The sequence below is a fragment of the Myotis nattereri genome (genome assembly GCF_964212035.1).
Source record: "Myotis nattereri genome assembly, chromosome: 7".
Lineage (NCBI taxonomy): Eukaryota > Metazoa > Chordata > Mammalia > Chiroptera > Vespertilionidae > Myotis > Myotis nattereri.
Genome location: NC_138082.1, coordinates 11171344 through 11191791, shown reverse-complemented (window position 1 = coordinate 11191791; position 20448 = coordinate 11171344). Strand labels below are relative to the sequence as shown.

General features: G+C 36.3%; 1 protein-coding gene across 1 annotated transcript in view; it reads right to left on the bottom strand.

The window, feature by feature from the left end:
* Positions 1–4049: 4049 nt before the first annotated feature.
* Positions 4050–20448, bottom strand: part of NBEAL1 (neurobeachin like 1) — a 116398-nt gene continuing 99999 nt past the window's right edge. Inside the window, exons 47-56 of the mRNA XM_081096172.1 lie at positions 18441–18557; positions 15668–15757; positions 13910–14019; positions 12493–12665; positions 11400–11494; positions 9620–9736; positions 7345–7506; positions 6553–6701; positions 5118–5253; positions 4050–4543 (exon numbers count right to left, since the gene is read on the bottom strand). Coding sequence (XP_080952298.1) covers positions 4442–4543; positions 5118–5253; positions 6553–6701; positions 7345–7506; positions 9620–9736; positions 11400–11494; positions 12493–12665; positions 13910–14019; positions 15668–15757; positions 18441–18557 — 1251 coding nt within the window. The 3' untranslated portion in view covers positions 4050–4441. The remainder of the gene's footprint in view (positions 4544–5117; positions 5254–6552; positions 6702–7344; positions 7507–9619; positions 9737–11399; positions 11495–12492; positions 12666–13909; positions 14020–15667; positions 15758–18440; positions 18558–20448) is intronic.

The window sequence follows — 20448 nt, the reverse complement described above, 5'->3', positions numbered from 1 at the left end:
AAATCAATGGAAAAAATATCCTTGGTGAGCATTAACAAGAAAAAGAGAAAAGACAGTGGCCTAGAAAATGCTAGATTCAAATTAAAGAAGAAGGTTGTGGCCAACATTTTAATCATTGAAATGATGACTGATAACAATAAACTGCCACTGCCTAATGTCATCAGAAAAAGTACCACCAGGACTCTGATGAAGGAAAACTCTCTAAAACACTGTTATACACGTGGTCAAGTTTAAAACAAATCAAATGTTGAATATATATGATAAATGAATTAGGCAAAAGAATAACGAGAATTGGTATTGGTTGAGAGAGTGATAAAAATGCGTAAGACTGGTCACTTACTTGGAATGAACAGTTTCAGTTGATGAGAGAAAAAGTAATTAGGACAAGCTATGTGTCTGGCAGATAAAAGAAAACAGATTAGATTCAGAAGAGAAAAAGAATCTATTTCATTTCTTATGTCAAAAACTCTATCCTAAAGACAGGTTTAAGAACTTATTTATGGAAGACAAGTTTAATGATGAATTTGAAGAGATCAACCTTCACCCCATTCATACTATTACATAAGATAGTATATAATTTTTATATAATATATCCCATAAACGTACATCTTTCCTTGGAAAGGTGATATAGACAATGCTACTCATTTTTAAATATAAATATATAAAAGGAGTTTACCTCTTTAAATTCAATTAAAAGATTTCCATTAGTGATTTCTTCAGTGGTAACAATACAAAATATACTTAAGGGCAAATAAATAAAAATCTGGCATTCAAGTTAAAATTTTCTTTGCCTATCTTACTCAAGCAGTATCTTAAAAAAATCTTAGGTTAAGATTCAACTTTCAATTCTAAATTCTAATTAAGTATGAGGACACACTTATTCCTGCAGAAGCAGAAAACTGATTTTTAGTAACAGCTCCTTAAGAATATTTATATGCTTTACATAGGGGGGAAAAAAGCTTTACTAATGTTCCTTCCTAATGACAAGTGAATAATTGGCATTTTATCTCTTAGAAAAGCATGTATCCTACAAAAAAGCACTGTGACCTCAAGAAAATTGAGCTTCAAATGCTTACAATATTTTTAATTATTTATTAGAGACGAGAGAGGGAGAGCGAGAGCGAGAGCGAGAGCGAGAGCGAGAGAGAGAGAGAGAGAGAGAGAAATTTGGTGTTCCATTTATTTATGCAGTCATTAGTTGATTCTTGTATGTGCCCTCATCAGGCATCAAACCAACAACCTTGGCATATCAGGACAACACTCTAACGAACTAAACAACCAGCCATGGTCCACACTTAAAATATTTTAAACCAACTGGCCAAGCTTCATTTTCATATACTTTCCTAATTTTCATGTAACGGTCTATTTTATCTTCTCTCCTCTAATTTTAACTAAGCAAATGACAAAATATTAACTGGGACTAGTTGAAAAGGGGCGTATTATTTTATCTTCTCACCTCCAATTTTAAGAAAATGACAATACTAATTGAGGAGAATTGGAAAAAGGCTTATAAAGCTTTTTTATTCTCTAAGTGAGCACAGGTATTGTTTTATACCTAACCTCACTTTCTAAAAGTAAAATCATCATCTTACTATAAATCTCTCATCAATAGATGCTGAGAATTTTATTTCCATCATTACCATTGTCAAGTGTCAAGAAACAAAAGCAAATGAAAAGTTCTGTAGACTTTGTAACAGCCAAGTTAAGATATATTCATTAACTGAAATGTCCACCTGTTAGTCCATTCTAATGATATTGTAAATATCTCCCACTATACAATATAGAAATAATTTATATAGATACCATCTAAATATACCAGAATCTCCCAAAGTATGTCTTTCCAGTGATTATCTAGTGATTTTTATTTTTAAAATATATTTTTATTGATTTCAGAGAGGAAGGCAGAGGGAGAGATAAACATCAATGATGAGAATCATTGATTGGCCGCCTCCTGCAAGCCCCCTACTGGGGATTGAGCCCAAAACCTGGGCATGTGCCCTTGACCAGAATTGAACCTGGGACCCTTCAGTCCTCAGGCCGATGCTCTATCCACTGAGCCAAACCAGCTAGTGTTATCTATAGTGATTTTTAATTCACTGGTCTGAACTGTTTAAAGGAGAAATATATTATTCAACCAATGGTTCTACTATATTTGCTTATTTTAATAGATACACTTTAAGTTCTGTTCCTCTAGACTGTTGCTAGTATTCTCAAAGATTTACTTCAAAATTCTACATTTTGGGTTTTTACTTTTTGGACAGAGTAATATAAAGTATAATTCCACTGCTCTGCACATTTGTCAGTGTAGATAGGATATCTATTTTACTGTGAACAAAGCTGCCCACTTGTGCTATAAAATGAGTACTCCTTGTTCAGTTCCTCCATCTAAAAAGCAGCAAAGTAAAAAAAACATAAATTTAGGAATTTTCCCTTGGTAATCTAAATTAAACTTTTTGTAACTTATAAGCATCTAAAGTAATTTTCAAAACCACTTTCAAGACCTTAAAAGTAAAGAAGACATCCTTATACCAAAATATTTGGATAAATAAGTAGAACAATAATTTTAAAGTGTTAATTTCGAAAGTTTTTTTACAGATCAGCATTTAAAATACCAAAAAGCAATCACATTAGTTCTGCTAACCTGAAAACGCATAAAAATGTAAGATAAAAATTAAAATAGAATCTAAGTATCAAAAAAATCGTAATTCTCTATTGACTTATTTTGAGACATTTTCACCAAAATTCTCAAAAAGGAAATCTTTACATTCACGTGTTCTATTTTACAGTTGCTGCACCAATATATTTCAGTGTTATTTACCTAAAACAGAACTGTTTTTTACTGAATAAAACAGGAATTAAAATAGGAAGAAATTATTCGAGTACACAACCTTTTATTAGTCGAGACTCAGATCAAATCTACTCAAAAAGCTTCCCTACACAGAATCCTTTGCTTCTTACAAATTTTTACGCACTCACAGAGTTATAAAGAAAAGGGTAGTAGATACTGTGGGCACCAGGAGAGAAGAATTGCTAAGGGAAAACTTTTTAAAGATTCAAATGAGATGACAATTGAATATAAGGAAATTATGATTTGTGGAATGAAAAAGAATATTCTTATTTTAAGAAGCTATTAGTGTAGAAATTATTTGTTTTTCCTCCTGACCACAGACCTCTTTAAGAGAGCCATGCAACCATTCATTCCTGAAAAAAATACAATTAACACAAAAAATTTTCAGACAATCTCATTCATAAGTGCCCCCAAACCCATAGAATCTCAAGTTAAGGACACTCAGAGTTGTAAAAGCTCTCTGATCTAACTCAAGAGATGACCTTATAAAAACACTAGGTTAAACATTCTTTTTGAATTCCAAAATAAATCTATCAACTGTTTACTATAAAATCTTAAATAAAGCATAATGTAACATTTAGCTATGCATAACAAATATAATTGTAATTCTAAAAGTCACACACCACATGAAATAGAAATGTATATCTTGAAAAATTACTATTATCTAAATGACTAGTTTAAGTTATACATGTCTTTTTCATTCATTCATCTATCATGTGGAAGACCTACTGAGAAACGTAATATATTTGGTTATTGCTAACTCTTCTAATTATCAGAGGAAAAAGGAGTATTCACTTAGTAAAGAAAAAGTCAAGAAATTTTGAACTTTGAAGATATAAATTGTGCTGCAAATGTTTCTACAGTAAGGATCCAACTGTCAAAATCATGATCAGCATTTTGTATCTCCAGTTTCTCTTATTATTTAAGAATAATATTATTATTATTTAAGAAGAAGAATAAAATATTACTAGTAATGTGCTTAGTAGTAGTGGAATGAACCAATGTACCAGTGTCAATAGACTTATTTTCAACTTATCAGGAAAATCTGGAATTTATACTGAGTTTTGAAAATACAAGTATGCAACAAATACCTTTAAAATATTACTTCCAATCAGGAGATCCAAGTAAATTGACTTTTTAAAACATATGGTGGACAGTAAATACGAAAATGATTAAAGAATATATTAAAAGCCATTTCTTTCAACCGTCTTATTTGTACTTTTATTAGATATACCTTAAATATTGCTGTTTAGAATAAGCATATTAAATATAACTTCTTAACATTTTAGAAGTTTGTTTTTCCAAATGGACTAATGATCATTAGACTGGACCACTAAATATAATAAAGTAAATTTTCTAAAATCTACCATAGTGCAGGCCCAGGATGAAAAAGAATAATGTTAACCAGAAATTTTTAACGTGAATAATAATACAACAGACATCTTTATACACATAGCATACCAAATTTTGGTAATCCTAAGTGATTTTCAGGGATAAAACCCTGAAACATTTCCGATAGTTGGTAGATGTGGTTAAAGTGACAAAGCAGTATATCGAGTTCCAGTTACCCATGAGAGAAGATGGAAATAACAATCAGTTGGAATCTTGAGTATTATATTCAGTTTCTCCAGATGAAATCTGGCTGAGTCGCTTGCTAGATCCCCACAGTTTTCGAGAAAGCTGACCTGAACGCATCTGTTTAAAATAATCCAGAGAAATAAAGAATAACTATTATTAAGGAAGGAAAGACAGAGAATAAAATAACTTTCTTATTCATACAGAGTGACAGATAAAAATTGCCAAATGTGTGCTTTCAATCATATCATAATATAAGCAACACTCGTGAATACTACTAATTTTAACCCCTTTTTTATTGCCCTTTGAAAAATCACATTTTTAAAATTTGTTTATCTATATATACTAGTATATATGTGTATGTGTGTGTGTGTGTGTGTGTGTGTGTGCGTGTATTTAAATTGATTTCAGAGAGGAAGGGAGAAGAAGAGAGAGAGAGAGAGGAACATCAATAATGACAGAGAATCATTGATCAGCTGCCTCCTGCATGCCCCCAACTAAGAATTGAGCCCACAACTGAGCACGTGTCCTTGACCGAAATCGAACCTGGGACACTTCAGTCCGCTGGCTGATGTTCTATGCACTGAGCCAAACCAGCTAGGGCTATAACAGATATTTTTGATTCAGTTGGAATGAAGAACCACCAAAGAAATCCCCCACATTACGGCAAATGAAATTCTTGACTAGGTTTTACCTCAGCTGGCTTGCCAACACCCACTATAATCAATTTGCCATCTTCTAATCCTACCAGAATATGGCTGTATTCTTTGGTTACAGAAACACAATGGATAGGCATTCTCATGGATAATGGGGTGACACTCGGATTTAAACTAGAAGAGAAATAAAACACACACACATAATTACATGGAAATATAAATAGATCCTTAGAATTTTATTCCTGGAAGTTAACTTAATGATAATCTAGTTCTGTATTTTAATTTTACAGATGTGGGATTTAGGTTCAGAAAGTCTGAGTGCCTCACACAAGGGTCCACATTTATAGCATAACTTAAAATATTTAAGAAATCTTTTATTTTCAACATCTGTTTTTATTCTAATCATATATATGAGCTCTTATTAAATGACGTTTTTCTTGCTGATTAACAAGTTAAAGTTGAATAAGAAGGGTAAAAAAAGCGCTCAAAAAATATATGTGGGGGGATAAGGTCAATAAAATTGGTCTATTTACTTTACCTTAAAAGATATAATATGTAAAACATATAAATATAGTATGACAAAATAATACATATTTAAAATTTCATATGAAACATAATACACCATTAGGAAAAATACCCACAACTTTTATAATTAGAGAATAAAGAACCTTATGATGTTATGAATATGTTCTACACTAACATGCTAAAATAGCTCATTGATTTTTCTAACTTGAGATTTTCTTAAAATGACCTGAAAGTAAGGTTGTAAAACAAAATGTTGGAACAATATTATTGGAATGCTCTACCACAGAAGAAAAATAAAAATGAGAAGGGGAAATACGAAAACAGAAAGAGATGTTGGTTATAGAATTCTGATTGAATGCAGTAAGATAGAACATCTTGGATCATGAAATAATTTAGATAAAAAGGTTTTTGGAAAGGCCAAAACGGTTTGAGGAATATAAATAAGCCACAATAAGTTTCTTTATAAAGAGAAAAAAGAACATGTTGGCATATAGGAAACATAAAACATATCCACTATTCAAACTTCCTTCTCCTTCGCTGCTTTAAATAATAAGATTCTCCACCAATTTCATCCACACACACACTTAATCATAAAGACACATCAGCCTTTAAAATACTTTAGTTTTACCACAATTTAAAAAATATTTTTTAAAACCCTAATTTTAGTTTGCAAAAATTCAAACTGTAATTGGACAAATTTCTAAATCTATAATCCAGGGTTGGCACTTCCTGGCTATTAAAAAATTTTTTTTAAACTGTGGTAAAATATACATAGCATAAAATTTTTACATTTAAAAAAATGCACATCTGTAATTTACTAATCCAGGAATAAATTAGCTTCCCCATTTTTTCATAGTTACTAAAAAAAAGACATGTTCATAATAAATTATAAACCAAAATATTAGAAACCTTAGAGTGATTTTCACTTCAATAATTCTTATTATTTACCTGTGGAGATCTCTTATGGACAGGAACCCTTGTAAACTACCCATGACAATGTGTTCTCCAATTATGCATATATCTGATACTTGTTCCTTCAGGACTTGAGACCCTAGACACTTTCCATTTACAGAAAACAGATGCAATGCATTCTTATCCTGCAAAGATTAGATGAAGAAAATCTAATTATCTCAATTTAAAACTGAGTTTTAATACTGTTAATTAAAACTATATAACAGAACGATTATTAGGTTTAAAATATTGGAATAAATACATGGTTATATTTAAAGAGAAAGCGTGTAAACAATATTATTCAAGTGATTTCAAATCAGACTGCCAAGTAAATAAATACTAAATAAGAACTCTTACTCCTTCAAAAGAATTAAAACCTCATCCAGTAAAAAAAAAAAACAACCAACAAAAAAAACCCCTCTACATTCTTAAAACAAAACAAATAGATTCTCTTAATTTTTTAAAAGCTTTATAACTGAAAGGAAAGTAAACATATAAAATTCATGGTTTGTGTATTTATACCCTGCCTTGGCAAAAAGAAATTATTACATAAACAAATTATTTTTGAAATAATATATTATGTAGACCAATAGAAATCCCCAAAACAAAATACAAACATGAGGCCAAGACTGTGATAGGGTATGGTAATTGTAAGGAATGAACAAACTGAATGATGAAAGGAAAACACATTCTTTTTAAAATATGTTTTCTTTCCTTCCTCAAAATGTTTAATATATACAATGTGGGAAGGAAAAAAAACAAGCCCTATTGCATGAAACTGGTATATACCTTGAGGGTGGTCTTTTCTTCAGTGCTGGAGTAGATGACAATATGTCCTTCCCAAGATATGGCCAAATTGGGAATGGTCAGGAGCAGAGAACTCTCACAAGGTGGTCGTAAAGTCCTCAAGTACTGACCTTTCTGAATGGTATGTATAAGCACAGTGCCATCCTACACACAGAAAATATTAGAAAATGAAAAACAAAAAGAAAAAAGACACCAAAATTGAAAAAAGAAAAGAAAAAAGAAAGTGGACTGGATAAGGAAATAGGGAAAGGAACTGAGAAAGTGATTATTCCTCTACTTAGTACTTACTTGAGGAAAAATTCCAATCCTGAAATTTCAAATAGTCTTTTATTTCATAAAATGCCCTATTATTATTAAATAATAAGACCAGTAAACTCCCAAAATAAAATTGTCTCTTTAAGTTTGTCCTTTTTGCAGTTTTCTACTTTTGCAAAGTCCTACACATAATACAAAAGTTCTATACTTTTATCAATTCCCCTACAAAAAATTTAAATATAAATATTGCTCTACCCCTGGCCAGGTTGCTCAGTTGTTTGGAACATCATCCTGTATACCAAAAGGGTGAGGTTCAATTCCTGGACAGGGTACATACCCAGATAATAGGTTCAATCTCCTGTGGGGGTATATATGGGGGGCAACAGATCAATGTTTCTCTCTCACATTGACCTCTCTCTCTCTCTCTTCCCCTTCCTCTCTAAAATCAATTAAAAAAACATATCCATGGACAAGAATTAAACAAATATTATATACTAGAGGCCCGGTGCACAAAAATCTGTGCACTCGGGGGGAGGGGGAGTCCCTCAGCCCGGCCTGTGCCCTCTCGCAGTCTGGGACCCCTCGGGAGATAACGACCTGCTGGCTTAGGCCTGCTCCCGGGTGGCAGAGGGCAGGCCCAATCCCTAGGTGCAGCCCCTGGTCGGGCTCAGAGAAGGGCCAATTGGGGAGTTGGGGCGCCGCCCCCTGCCATGCACAGAGCAGGGTGGATCGGAAGGTTGCGATGCCACCCTCAGTCACGCTCAGGGTAGGGCCGATTGGGGGGTTGGGGCACCGCCCCGTCACACTCAAGGTAGGGTCGATGGGGAGATTGCGGCACCACCCCCTGTAACACACAGAGCAGGGCCAATCAGGGGGCTGGGGAGCTGCCCCCTGTCACTCACAGAGCAGGGCCCATCAGGGGTTTGGGGAGCTTCACCCTGTCACGCACAGAGCAGGGTCGATCAGGGGGTTGGGGAGCTCCCCCCTGTCACGCACAGAGCAGGGCGGATCAGGGGGTTGGGGCGCCGCCCTCTATCACCCACAGAGCAGGGCCGATCAGGGGGTTGGGGCGCCGCCACTCTCACACTCAGGGCAGGGCCGATGGGGAGGTTATGGCTCTACCCTGTCACACACAGAGCAGGTCTAATCAGGGGGTTGGGGCGCCTTCCCCTGTCACAAACAGAGTAGGGTGGATAGGGAGGTTGTGGCCCCGCCCCCTGTCACACACAGAGCCGCAGGGCAATCAAGGAGTTTGGGCGCTGCCCCCTGTCACACTGATCCCGGTGCCAGGAGGCCTCTCAGCTCCACTGATCCCTGTGCTGAGAGGCATATTACCCTTTTACTATATAGGATAGAGGCCTGGTGTACAGGTGGGGGCCGGCTGGTTTGTCCTGAAGGGTGTCCTGGATCAGGGTGGGGGTCCCCACTGGGGTGGCTAGCCAGCCTGGGTGAGGGGATGATGGCTGTTTGCAGCTGGTCACACCCCCTTCAGGGTGGGGGTCCCCACTGGGGTGCCTGGCCAGTCTGGGTGAGGGGCTGAGGGCTGTTTTCAGGCTGGTGGGTGACTGAAGCTCCCAACTGCTCCTTTTTTGTTTTTTTTATTCTGGGCCAGCTTTAGCTCTGAGGCTGCTGAAAGCAGGTATCTGGTTTGTTTGGCTTCTATAATTGAAACACTGTTTCAACTCCAGCTCTGAGATCCCGGCCGGCTGAAAACAGGTTTCTGGGGTTTTGTTTAGCTTCTATATTTGTAACAATGTTTCAAACTGCAAGCTCAGAGGCCGGCAAGGCAGGCGGGGAACGTTGGTTTCCTCCATCACTGAAGCAAGCAAGCCTCATGTTAGCTTCAAGCTGCCTGGCTGCCAGCCGCCATCTTGGCTGGCAGTTAATTTGCATATCTCACTGATTAGTCAATGGGAAGGGTAGCGGACGCATGCTAATTACCATGTTTCTCTTTTATTAGATAGGATAGAAAAATTAGCATTTCTTAAAGGTGGAATCTTACCCTTGATCCTGACACTGCCATGTCAAGCTCAGTGCTGATGCCGACACTCAATACCTCATCAGTGTGTCCATAAAGAATCTGAAAGGGTTTAGATGCTAAACCCACAGGAACACCTCCCTAATATTAAAACAGAAAAGCAAAGGTAATTGCCTTGTAGACTATTTCCTATTAAAAGATTTTATGTTGTATTTAAATTGTCTAATTACAAACTAACATTGCAACTAGTTCTTACCACTGATTCTGTTCACAGTACTCATTCTTGTTTCTCCTTGGGTTCTAAAATTACTCTCAATATTTGGTAACTCAAAAATCGAAATCTGAATAGTTTCAAAGTTGATTATTTTGGATTAATTTTAACAGGTATATTGTTTTCCCTTTTCTATAAATTTATTCTCCCTTCACTTCAAAGAAATGTTTTCTATTATATTTCTCAACACTTTCTCTTTTTCATTTATTGAGTACCTATTTCAGGAACATCAATTATCTTTATGTTGAATTCGCTGATTTCTATAGAAATCACACTTTATCTAATAGCTCTAATTATTTTGTTTTTTACATTAATTTTATCTTCCATGCTAATATTATTTTTAGTCACATCAAATCTGATCCTTACTATTTCTGCTTTGGATTTAATATATTTGTAATGGCATTGGCTTTGATCTCAGTTTGATTTTTCTGCAATTTCCCTTTTTATCTTAAAATGCTATTTTGTAATTTAATTTCTGAGGTTTTATTTTATTGAATCAATATCCTTTTTTTTTATTGTTGACACTATTACAGATGCCCTCCATTTTTCCCCCTTTGTAACCTCTACCCAGACCTCACCCTCCCCTCCCTCTGGTCCTCACCACACTGTGTGTGTGTCCATGGGCTATGCATATATGTTCTTTGGCTATTCTCTTCACATTCTTTCATCCAGTCTATCCCACCCTCTCACATCTGTCAGTCTGTACCAAGTATCCATGTCTCTGGCTCTGTTTTGTTCATTAGTTTATTTTGTTCATTAGAATCCACATGTGACATCAATAAGTCATTCACTTTCTCTGAGTGACTTATTTTGCTTAATAATCTCCAGGCCAATCCATGCTGTTGCAAAGGTTCTTAAGAGTTCCTTCCTTTTGACAGCCATGTAGTACTCCATTGTATAAATGTACCACAGCTTTTTTATCCACTCATCTATTAACGGATACTTGGGCTGTTTCCAGATCTTGGCTATTGTGAATAATCCTGCTATGCACATAGAGGTGCATATATTCTTTCTCATTGGTATTTTGGAATTCTTAGGATATATTCCAAAAGTGGGATCACTGGGTCAAAAGGCAGTTCAATTTTTAATTTTTTAAGGAAACTCCATACTGTTTTCCCCCAACAGTGCACTAGGGTTCCCTTTTCTCCATATCCTCGCCAGCACTTGTTTGTTGATTTATTAATGGTAGGTAGCCATTTTTGCAGGTGTTGAGGTTATGTCTCATTGTGGTTTTAGTTTGCATCTCTCTTATGATTAGTGACTCTGAGCATTTTTTCATATGTCTATTGGCCATCTGTATGTCCTCTTTGGGAGTATTTGGAAAATAATAGGGGATAACAGGTAAAGAATCAGACAATAAATCTAGGAGAAAATGTGGTGATTTAGGACAGGACAGAATGAGGGTAAAAGAATACAAAGGGGCTCAAATAATCCTTCAATGCCAGAGAACAATTCACTATTCTATTAGAACATTTCAACAGCATTCCCAGGGTGAATCTCTGACCTAAACAGAGTATTCAAATGTGTAACTACCTGTTGTGTTATTTGCCATATCATACATGTAGTATCTCTGGAGCCAGAAATCAAATGTATTCCACAGTAATCTGTAGCTAAACAAGTCACAATATCTGCAAGGAAAAATAAAAATAAAAAAGTTAAATTAAATTGCTTGGTTTTGCTGGAATGAAACAGGCAATTTAAGTTTATGCACAAACTATTACTAAATCAGTTGTTCTAATGGAGAAATATAGAACTGGCATTGGAAAAGCATTGGGAAAGAGTGACACAGAAAGGCAGCAGTATTAAAAGCATATTCGAGAGCTTTCTTTGGGGCCACCCTTCTTTGAGGGTGAAGTGTAGACATAGGGCAGGGAAATGCCTGTCAGAATCATGGCAGTAGGTCTGGTAGCTTGAAATGAAGCCCCAGTAAATTTTAATGTTTCTCTGCTCTCTCATTCCCACTAACCTTCTATTCTCATTTGGAACTGTAATCCTATACAATATGTGACCTTAACCAACATAGTACATATTATACTATAGGTTCTCAATATAAAATACATTCTTTCCTAAATTGTAAAAATCTGAGCTCCGTGACATCTTAGAAGTCACTGGTACAGAATTATTAGCAGACTCTATTCCCCTTCCTATTAGGTTTATTAGGGAAAAGTCTACTCATTTTATTCTTATACTGAACACTAAGACACTAAGAAGTACCAGGTTAAAGAACATTCCACAAGTTTACCTCTTTCATGTTTTATTATTAACAAAGTAATAGGGCAGTTGATGTACTGTTCAACTATGACAGATTTTTTTCTTACCAAATTTGTCTTAAACTTCTTATTTCTGTCAACAAATTTTAAGAAAAGACTTTAGCCTAACATATTTAAGATACTATAAAGCTGTATTTAATTTATATGGTGATAATATATTTATACCCAAAATATATTAGACATTCTTAAAGCATACAATATTCATAACACTGCTCTATCAAAAAGTACACTCAGCTTCAAAGGTAAAATGTAATGTTTTTTTCTAAGAAGTATGTACTACTTTATTTTTTTACTTTTAGAGTTAGAAAAAAATAGAGACATTTTTGTGTTTGGGGGAGAAAAACGTTAATGCTTACCCATATGTCTGATATTGTGTGAAATAATTTTGCCTTTTGTAAGTGACATCACTTGAATGCTATTATCCCAGTGTCCAGCACTGAAAAGCAACTTCGCATCATGTGACACTATAAATAGCTTAGAAGTGATCTCCAGCCCCGGAGCAAAAGGACCATTCAGACTACGCTGAGTTCTGTAAACACAATTAAATATTAGACTTTTCCTTTAAAGATCACTTACTTAATTATTTTTTTAACATCTCTTAAAAAGAAATAAAAAAATGTCTGTTCAACCTTCAATTTGAAATGTCTATTAATAAATGATTAAGACTTTCAGAAAATACATTAATCTTACTTTATTTATACTTTTCATAAAATAAAATTTTATATAACAAAGCCTTAAGGGTTAAGCATAAAGAAACTGAGATTGGTAAAGGTGTCAAAAAAGATTTAAATCTTGCTTTTCAAAGCCAATTAATAAGATGTCAGAAATAGTAGCCTCAAAGTACAGGTTTGATAAAAGTAGGTTTACAGTTATAATACATAAATAATATAATAACTAAAAAATAATAATACAAGAATAAACGCTGCCTGTGTTTCATGTACTCACAACAGTAAACCTACTTTGTCCACCCCTGTATAAAGAATAATATATCAAGAAAGTCATAAATAAACTGAAACTAGGATCTACCAACACAGGGAGATAAATGTGTATCCAACAATACCCATGAAGATCATTTTCTATCCCAACCAAAGAAAGCATATGGTTTTTATCTGCTTCCCACCGAAATGCCTGTGCCCTTAGCCAATTTAAATTCTGCAGAAAGACACGAAAAAGTGATTATATTTCATGTGTGTTATGGATAATGAGGGCCAATTCTGACCCTTCATTCAGCTCCAAACCTTTATTATTCAGTATTAATTTACTGAAGGTATACTTTGCACAAAGCAAAACAGTACTAAGTTCTACGTGGGATAAGAAGGAAAAGACATTGACCCTAACAAACATAAAGCTAAAACAACTCAAGAGTAAGGGAGAATTCAACTGAACTTAGAATTTAACCTTTGGATATTTTAAAAGACAACTAAGGTAAATAATAAAGTCTTATTACACAAAACATATTGAGATAAAATTGAACAATAAAAATAATTACAATTAAGCCTAAAAACTAATCCCAATAATTTGTGCTTCCATAATGGTATGATAGAAATTATTTTTTCTTTAAGCTGGTGTCAAGTCAGGGGAAGGAAAGAAAGAAAGATAGAAAGGAGGGAAGGAAGAGAGGAAGAAATAAATGGTAGAGGAGGGAAGGAGCGAGGAAAGAAAATCTGGATGTATACATTATTACTTTAAAAATAAAACCAATCAATCAATCTAGTTGTTTTTCTAGACAATAAGGTATTATATCTGATTTACTTTAAATGTTCATTTACTTACTTTGGATTTGTCACAGTTTGATCCTTGAAAAATGTGAAGTAATTAGAAATGTTCCTGTCATAAGGCAGCCATCCATGGGTTCCAATAACATAATTCATGCTCACTGTTATCTAGAAAAAGAACATATGAAGATGAAAATTAAATGAAAGATTAAAGAAAGCAATAAAGCCCTAACCGGTTTGGCTCAGTGGATAGAGCGTCGGCCTGCGGACTGAAAGGTCCCAGGTTCGATTCCGGTCAAGGGCATATACCTTGGTTGCAGGCACATCCCCAGTAGGAGGTGTGCAGGAGGCAGCTGATCGATGTTTCTCTCTCATCGATGTTTCTAACTCTATCCCTCTCCCTTCCTCTCTGTAAAAAATCAATAAAGTATTTAAAAAAAAAAAAGAAAGCAATAAAGCATAACCAAATGCTCACATGATATAATCAGAAATAGAACTTATGATTAATTGTTAAGATCTCACAGTCAAAGTGAGTATTTTCTTTTAAAAATGAGCCAAAACCGGTTTGGCTCAGTGGATAGAGCATCGGCCTGCGGACTGAAAGGTCCCAGGTTCGATTCCAGTCAAGGGCATGTACCTGGGTTGCGGGCATATCCCCAGTAGGAGATGTGCAGGAGGCAGCTGATCGATGTTTCTCTCTCATCGATGTTTCTAGCTCTCTATCTCTCTCCCTTCCTCTCTGTAAAAAAATCAATAAAAAATATATTTTTTTAAAAAAATGAAAAGCTTTTTTTGCCATAGCTGGTTTGGCTCAGTGGATAGAGCATCGGCCTGTGGACTGAAGAGTCCCAGGTTCGATTCCAGTCAAGGGCACATGCCCGGGTTGCGGGCTCGGGCCCCAGTTGGGGGCGTGCACGAGGCAGCCAATCAATGGTTCTCTCTCATCATTGATGTTTCTATCTCTCTCTCCCTCTCTGAAATCAATAACAATATATTTTTAAAAAAAAGAAAGAAAAGTTTTTCTCCCCTATGATTATAAAAGTAGGAGATTGCCAAAAAGGAAAATCAAATACCTTTAAAAAGATACAGGTATTAAATCTGAAAAACCATAAGAATTCTACCACTCAAAAAGTACTATTATTATTTTTGTATCTTTTACAAACTTTTTTTTTTTTGAGTAAATATATAATATGCATAATTAGAAAAACAGGTCTAATTTTGGAATCTCTACTATTCACTCTGCTGTACTCCATTTTTATAATTCCTAAGTGACAAAACTGGAGTAAGCCAGACCTAGATTTGGTTCACATGCCAGGGTCCCAGATCCCTTACTTGCTAACTCTGTGACTTTGAGCAAGTTACTTCTGAGTTTTAATTTCTCATCTGTAGAAGAAAAGTAATAATACTGCTCATCCTACAGGATATTTAGGTGGACTAGTTGACAAAATTCATTTAAAGCACTCACTAGCATGTGCTGCAAGTAAACTGTAATCAATTCTGTATTACTTCTCATTTTCATAATTATTGCTGAATGATAAATTTTAATACCTAAGATGCTATACCCTATTTTTCTTTTACAAAATTTTCTCATATTGTCACATATTCATTATTCCAGATAAACTTTAAAATTATAGAAACTACTTAAAATAAAAGCTATATAAAAAATGAAAAATACATTTTTATACTTGGTCAAATTCTATAAAAATTTTCTCTTATTTTTTTTAAAAGGCTTTAAAATTTTTTTATTTTCTCATTTTTTTGATAAATTGTAATGGATATATATATATGACAATGTGCAAAAGGTGTATCAACTTACCAGTAACTCAGGACTGCCTTGAGACATAAAAGAACGAGACTGATTTTTGGGGACAATGGCCTTTATTAGTGGAATACCATCACTAATTCCCTAAAAAATATAGGAGAGAGGTTTAGTGGCTGATTCTGTTTATCTTTATTAGGCACAAACTACTGAAAACTGTTTCTGTAAATAAGAATGAACCCTGTGATACAGTATTTACTCTATTAAAACATATTTAATTTAAAATGTAGGAAAGATATTATATACCACTAGGGGCCCGGTGCACGAAACTCGTGCACTGGGTGTGGTGGGGGAGGGGGGGGTGAGTGTCCCTCAACCCAGCCTGCCCCCTATCACATACTGGGAGCCCTCAGGCGTTGACCCCCATCACCCTCCAATCGCAGGATCGGCCCCTTGCCCAGGCCTGACGCCTCTGACAGAGGTGTCAGGCCTGGGCAGGGGACCCTCATTTCCCCCCATCACTGGTTCTGTCCCCAGCCCAGGCCTGATGCCTCTGGCCCAGGCATCAGGCCTGGGCAGGGGACCCCCAGACCCCTCCGATTGCTGGCTCAGCCCCTTGCCCAGGTCTGATGCCTCGGCCAGAGGCGTAGACCCCCATCACCCTCCGATCACCTGATCGGCCCCTTGCCCAGGCCTGACGCCTCCGCCAGAGGTGTCAGGCTTGGACAGGGGACCCCCATCACCCTGATCACTGGCTCTGGCCCCCGCCCAGGCCTGAGGCCTCTGGCCCAGGAATCATGCCTGGGCAGGGGACCCCCATCTCCCTCTGATCGCTTGCTCCACCCCCCGCCCAAGCCTGACGCCTCTGACCCAGGCTTCAGGCCTGGGCAAGGGGACCATCATATCCCCCCAATCCCCGGCTCCGCCCCCACCCGGGCCTGATGCCTCGGCCAGAGGAGTTGACCCTCATCACCCTCCAATCACCAATCACCGGATCGGCCCCTTGACCAGGCCTGAGGCCTCCGGCAGAGGTGTCAGGCCTGGGCAGGGGACCCCCAGCTCCCTGCGGTTGCAGGCTCCGCCCCTGCCCAGGCCTAACGCCTCTGGCTGAGGCGTCCGGCTCGGGCAGCGGGGACCCGCAGCTGCAGCAGCCCCGCGATCGTGGGCTCCGCTTTAGGCCCAGGCAAGGGACCCCTAGCTCCTGGGACTGCCAGCTTCGACTGTGTCCAGCTCCCATCGCTGGCTCCACCCCTACTTCCTGCTATCACTGGCCAGAGCGGCAAAGGTGCCTGATTCTCCGATCATGGCTGGGGGGCAGGGCAAAGGGGGCCCCAGGGCCGCCTTTGCCCTGCCCCCCAGCTCTTAGCTCCCCCCTGGGTTTCCGATCACTGTCAGTGGCAGGGGGCTTCTTCCTGCTTTCCCTTTCGCCTCCCTGCATTGTGCCTACATATGCAAATTAACCGCCATCTTGTTGGCAGTTAACTGCCAATCTTAGTTGGCAGTTAACTGCCAATCATAGTTGGCAGTTAATTTGCATATAGTCGTGATTAGCCAATGAAAAGGGTATCGTCGTACGCCAATTACCATTTTTCTCTTTTATTAGTGTAGATGTTTTTGTTTTTTTTTTAATATATTTTATTGATTTTTTACAGAGAGGAAGGGAGAGAGATAGAGAGTTAGAAACATCAATGAGAGAGAAACATCGATCAGCCGCCTCCTGCACATCTCCTACTGGGGATATGCCTGCAACCCAGGTACATGCTTTTGACCGGAATCGAACCTGGGACCTTTCAGTCCGCAGCCCGACGCTCTATCCACTGAGCCAAACCGGTTCCGGCTATTAGTGTAGATGTTTGAATGGCATACTTGTAACTTCTGAAACCTATCACCTTCTTGTATTCCACTACTCTTCTGTTCCTTTAAATGTAAATTTCAAAGAACATAGCCAGAGTCTATTATGTGGCCCTTTAAGAAAGTTTACCATGCCAAAACCGGTTTGGCTCAGTGGATAGAGCGTCGGCCTGCGGACTGAAAGGTCCCAGGTTCGATTCCGGTCAAGGGCATGTACCTGGGTTGCAGGCATATCCCCAGTAGGAGATGTGCAGGAGGCGGCTGATCGATGTTTCTCTCTCATCGATGTTTCTAACTCTCTATCTCTCTCCCTTCCTCTCTGTAAAAAATCAATAAAATATATTAAAAAAAAAGAAAAAAAAGAAAGTTTACCAACCTCTGCTGTACTGCATGAGAGTTACTGCTTTTTCTATATACATCTCTGAACGATTCTTACTAACTTTTTTGCCAAAAGAGTTACTATTATCTGTCCTATCCAAATTCATTTCATAACCATGTTCTGAATTATTCAAAGTAATTTAGTATGTATATTTAAACATTTAAATTTGAAGGAAATCTTTCAATTACATCATTAACTATCTTGTTTTACCCTACTACTCCTGATATTAGCAATTAAAAATCTGACTTATTAAGCCATATTTTATACATTAGCAGACATTATAATTAAGAGTTATTTTACACTCCCTCTATCATCATCTCAATTGTCAGAAAGAGCAATTTAAATAAAAGTACTTATTCTTCCTTGCCAGGAAAATGTGAACTAGAAGAAACAAGCCAAGAGGAACAGTTCAGACTACCATTCAGTAGCAAGCAAAAGCTTTCAGTAAGATTGTTTTAAAATTCCAAGAACAGGTAATTCAGAATTAGTTACTACTTTGGATTAAATATTATAATCCACTCCCTACACTGAAGAGTAAAAGGAACACTGAGGTGTAAGAATTCACAGAGAAAACTCTGACATTACCAAGTTGGATATTACCTCTATAAAAAATGACTTGAGTTCAGGGAGGTGTTGAAATAGGTTTAGGGTTGAAGTCTCGGTTTTGGTCTGCTTCTGCATTGCTTCCTCGGCTGATAATCTAGGAGGGTGTGGTTCCTTTAAAATAATTTTAAGGAAAAATAATTTTATAACTATATTAAAACATCTCTCACTGTATTCCTCCAGACAGACTGGGCTCTAGCTACAATAGATTACATACCATGCACTATTGCCAATTCCAGATCATTGCTCAGACTGCTCCCTCAGTAGAGTTCTTACCATCTTCGCTTCTAAAAAACTCTGCTTCTACTTTAAAGTGTTTCTTATAGGTATCTTCCTAGATATCTAAGTCAGAATTAATTATTCTCATATTATTTTCCTGAGCACATTACTTTATTTGGTATTTAATTTAGCACTTATTTCTATGTTGTATTACATATAATTGTTTTTGATCTCTGTCTTCCTAAATTTTGGTAAAATTAAATGCATTATTCAAAAATAAAAAATTATAATATGGGTGAATCTTTAATTCCTGAAATAAGATAAAAATGTCAATACTATCAGAATAAATTTATAGATATTACTGCATTTCTATTCAAATAAAATATTCTTTCTTAAGGTTAATGTAAGAGACACGAAACAGTATCTTTATAAATAAAAAGAAAATGACAAATCAAGTTAACATTCCAAAGACACAGTTAAAATGCAGAATAGAATTTTATCTGAAAGGGATTCTTCTATCTCCATCACAAAATATTAGGTTATAGGTAATAGATGTGACAGCTATAAGTACGTCAATACTTAACTCTCAATTATCCATGTAATTATTATTCACTTTATTTTTTTTTTTAAAGGCTGATTTTTGTGTCATTTTTGTAAGGTAATAAAGACAAATTAGCACTACTCTTATTAAAAAAAAATTAATGGTTCAAAACATTAAAGAATCTATTTCAAATCCCAATGAAGTGTTCTGTTTTATTGTTACTTTTGCCTTCTGTTTCAATTAGCAGGTAAGGAATAAAGCACTGACTTTAAATGAATATTGTACAAAAATCAATGTTGGCAGCTTTAAATAACTGTTGTTAAGGAATAATAGCCATTATAAAATTTAGTCTGATAACTGAAAAAACAAAAGTAAATCTATCAGCCAGAGTTTAGACTATTACTGCTGTAATAACTGGAGACTTCAATTCAATGAACATTTACTGCACACATACCATATACCAGAAAGATACAGAATAATGAGAAGGTTGCTGCTTTTATATGTTTACAATATAGTGAGGCAAAAAATATGTATATACAACTAAGGCAGAAAGTGTCAAAATTAGGATATTAAAATAACAGCCCAAAGAACATAAAAACGTGATTTTGTTCAACAAGGGAGCTTCCAGCTATAAATTCAGGATATGCCATGGTAGAGTCACATTCTAGTTGTGTAAACTTGGAAAAACTAGTATCTGATTTCTCTAAGGTGTTGTAAGCTAGGTATTATTTTCTCTGAGACTTGGCTTCACCGTCAGAAAAATGAGGATAATTAGATATTTATTGTGAAAGTTGGGTAAACCACGTAGCACTGTGCTTGCATTAAAAAAAAAGAAAAGACATAATCAATAGTATATTTTTGTACCCTGGCTCGTGTGGCTCAGTTGGTTGGAGCATCGTCCTGTATACCAAAAGGTGGTAGGTTTGATTCCAGGTCAGGGCACATACCCAGGACTCAATCCCTGGTCAGGGTGCATATGGGAGGCAACGGATCAATGTTTCTCTTTCACATCAATGTTTCTCTCTCTCCCTCTTCCTCTAAAATTAAATTTAAAAAATTAAGTATATATTTGTGTATTCCTCATTTCTAAATTCATATATTAACAAAGAACAAAACATCTTTGAAAACTAACACTGGATTAACTTCTATGAATCCAAAGCTGTATGCAACCAGAAAGACAATTTAACTTCAGATACTAGTATGGGGAAAGAGATACAGTAATATTTATAATTTAATTCTATATGT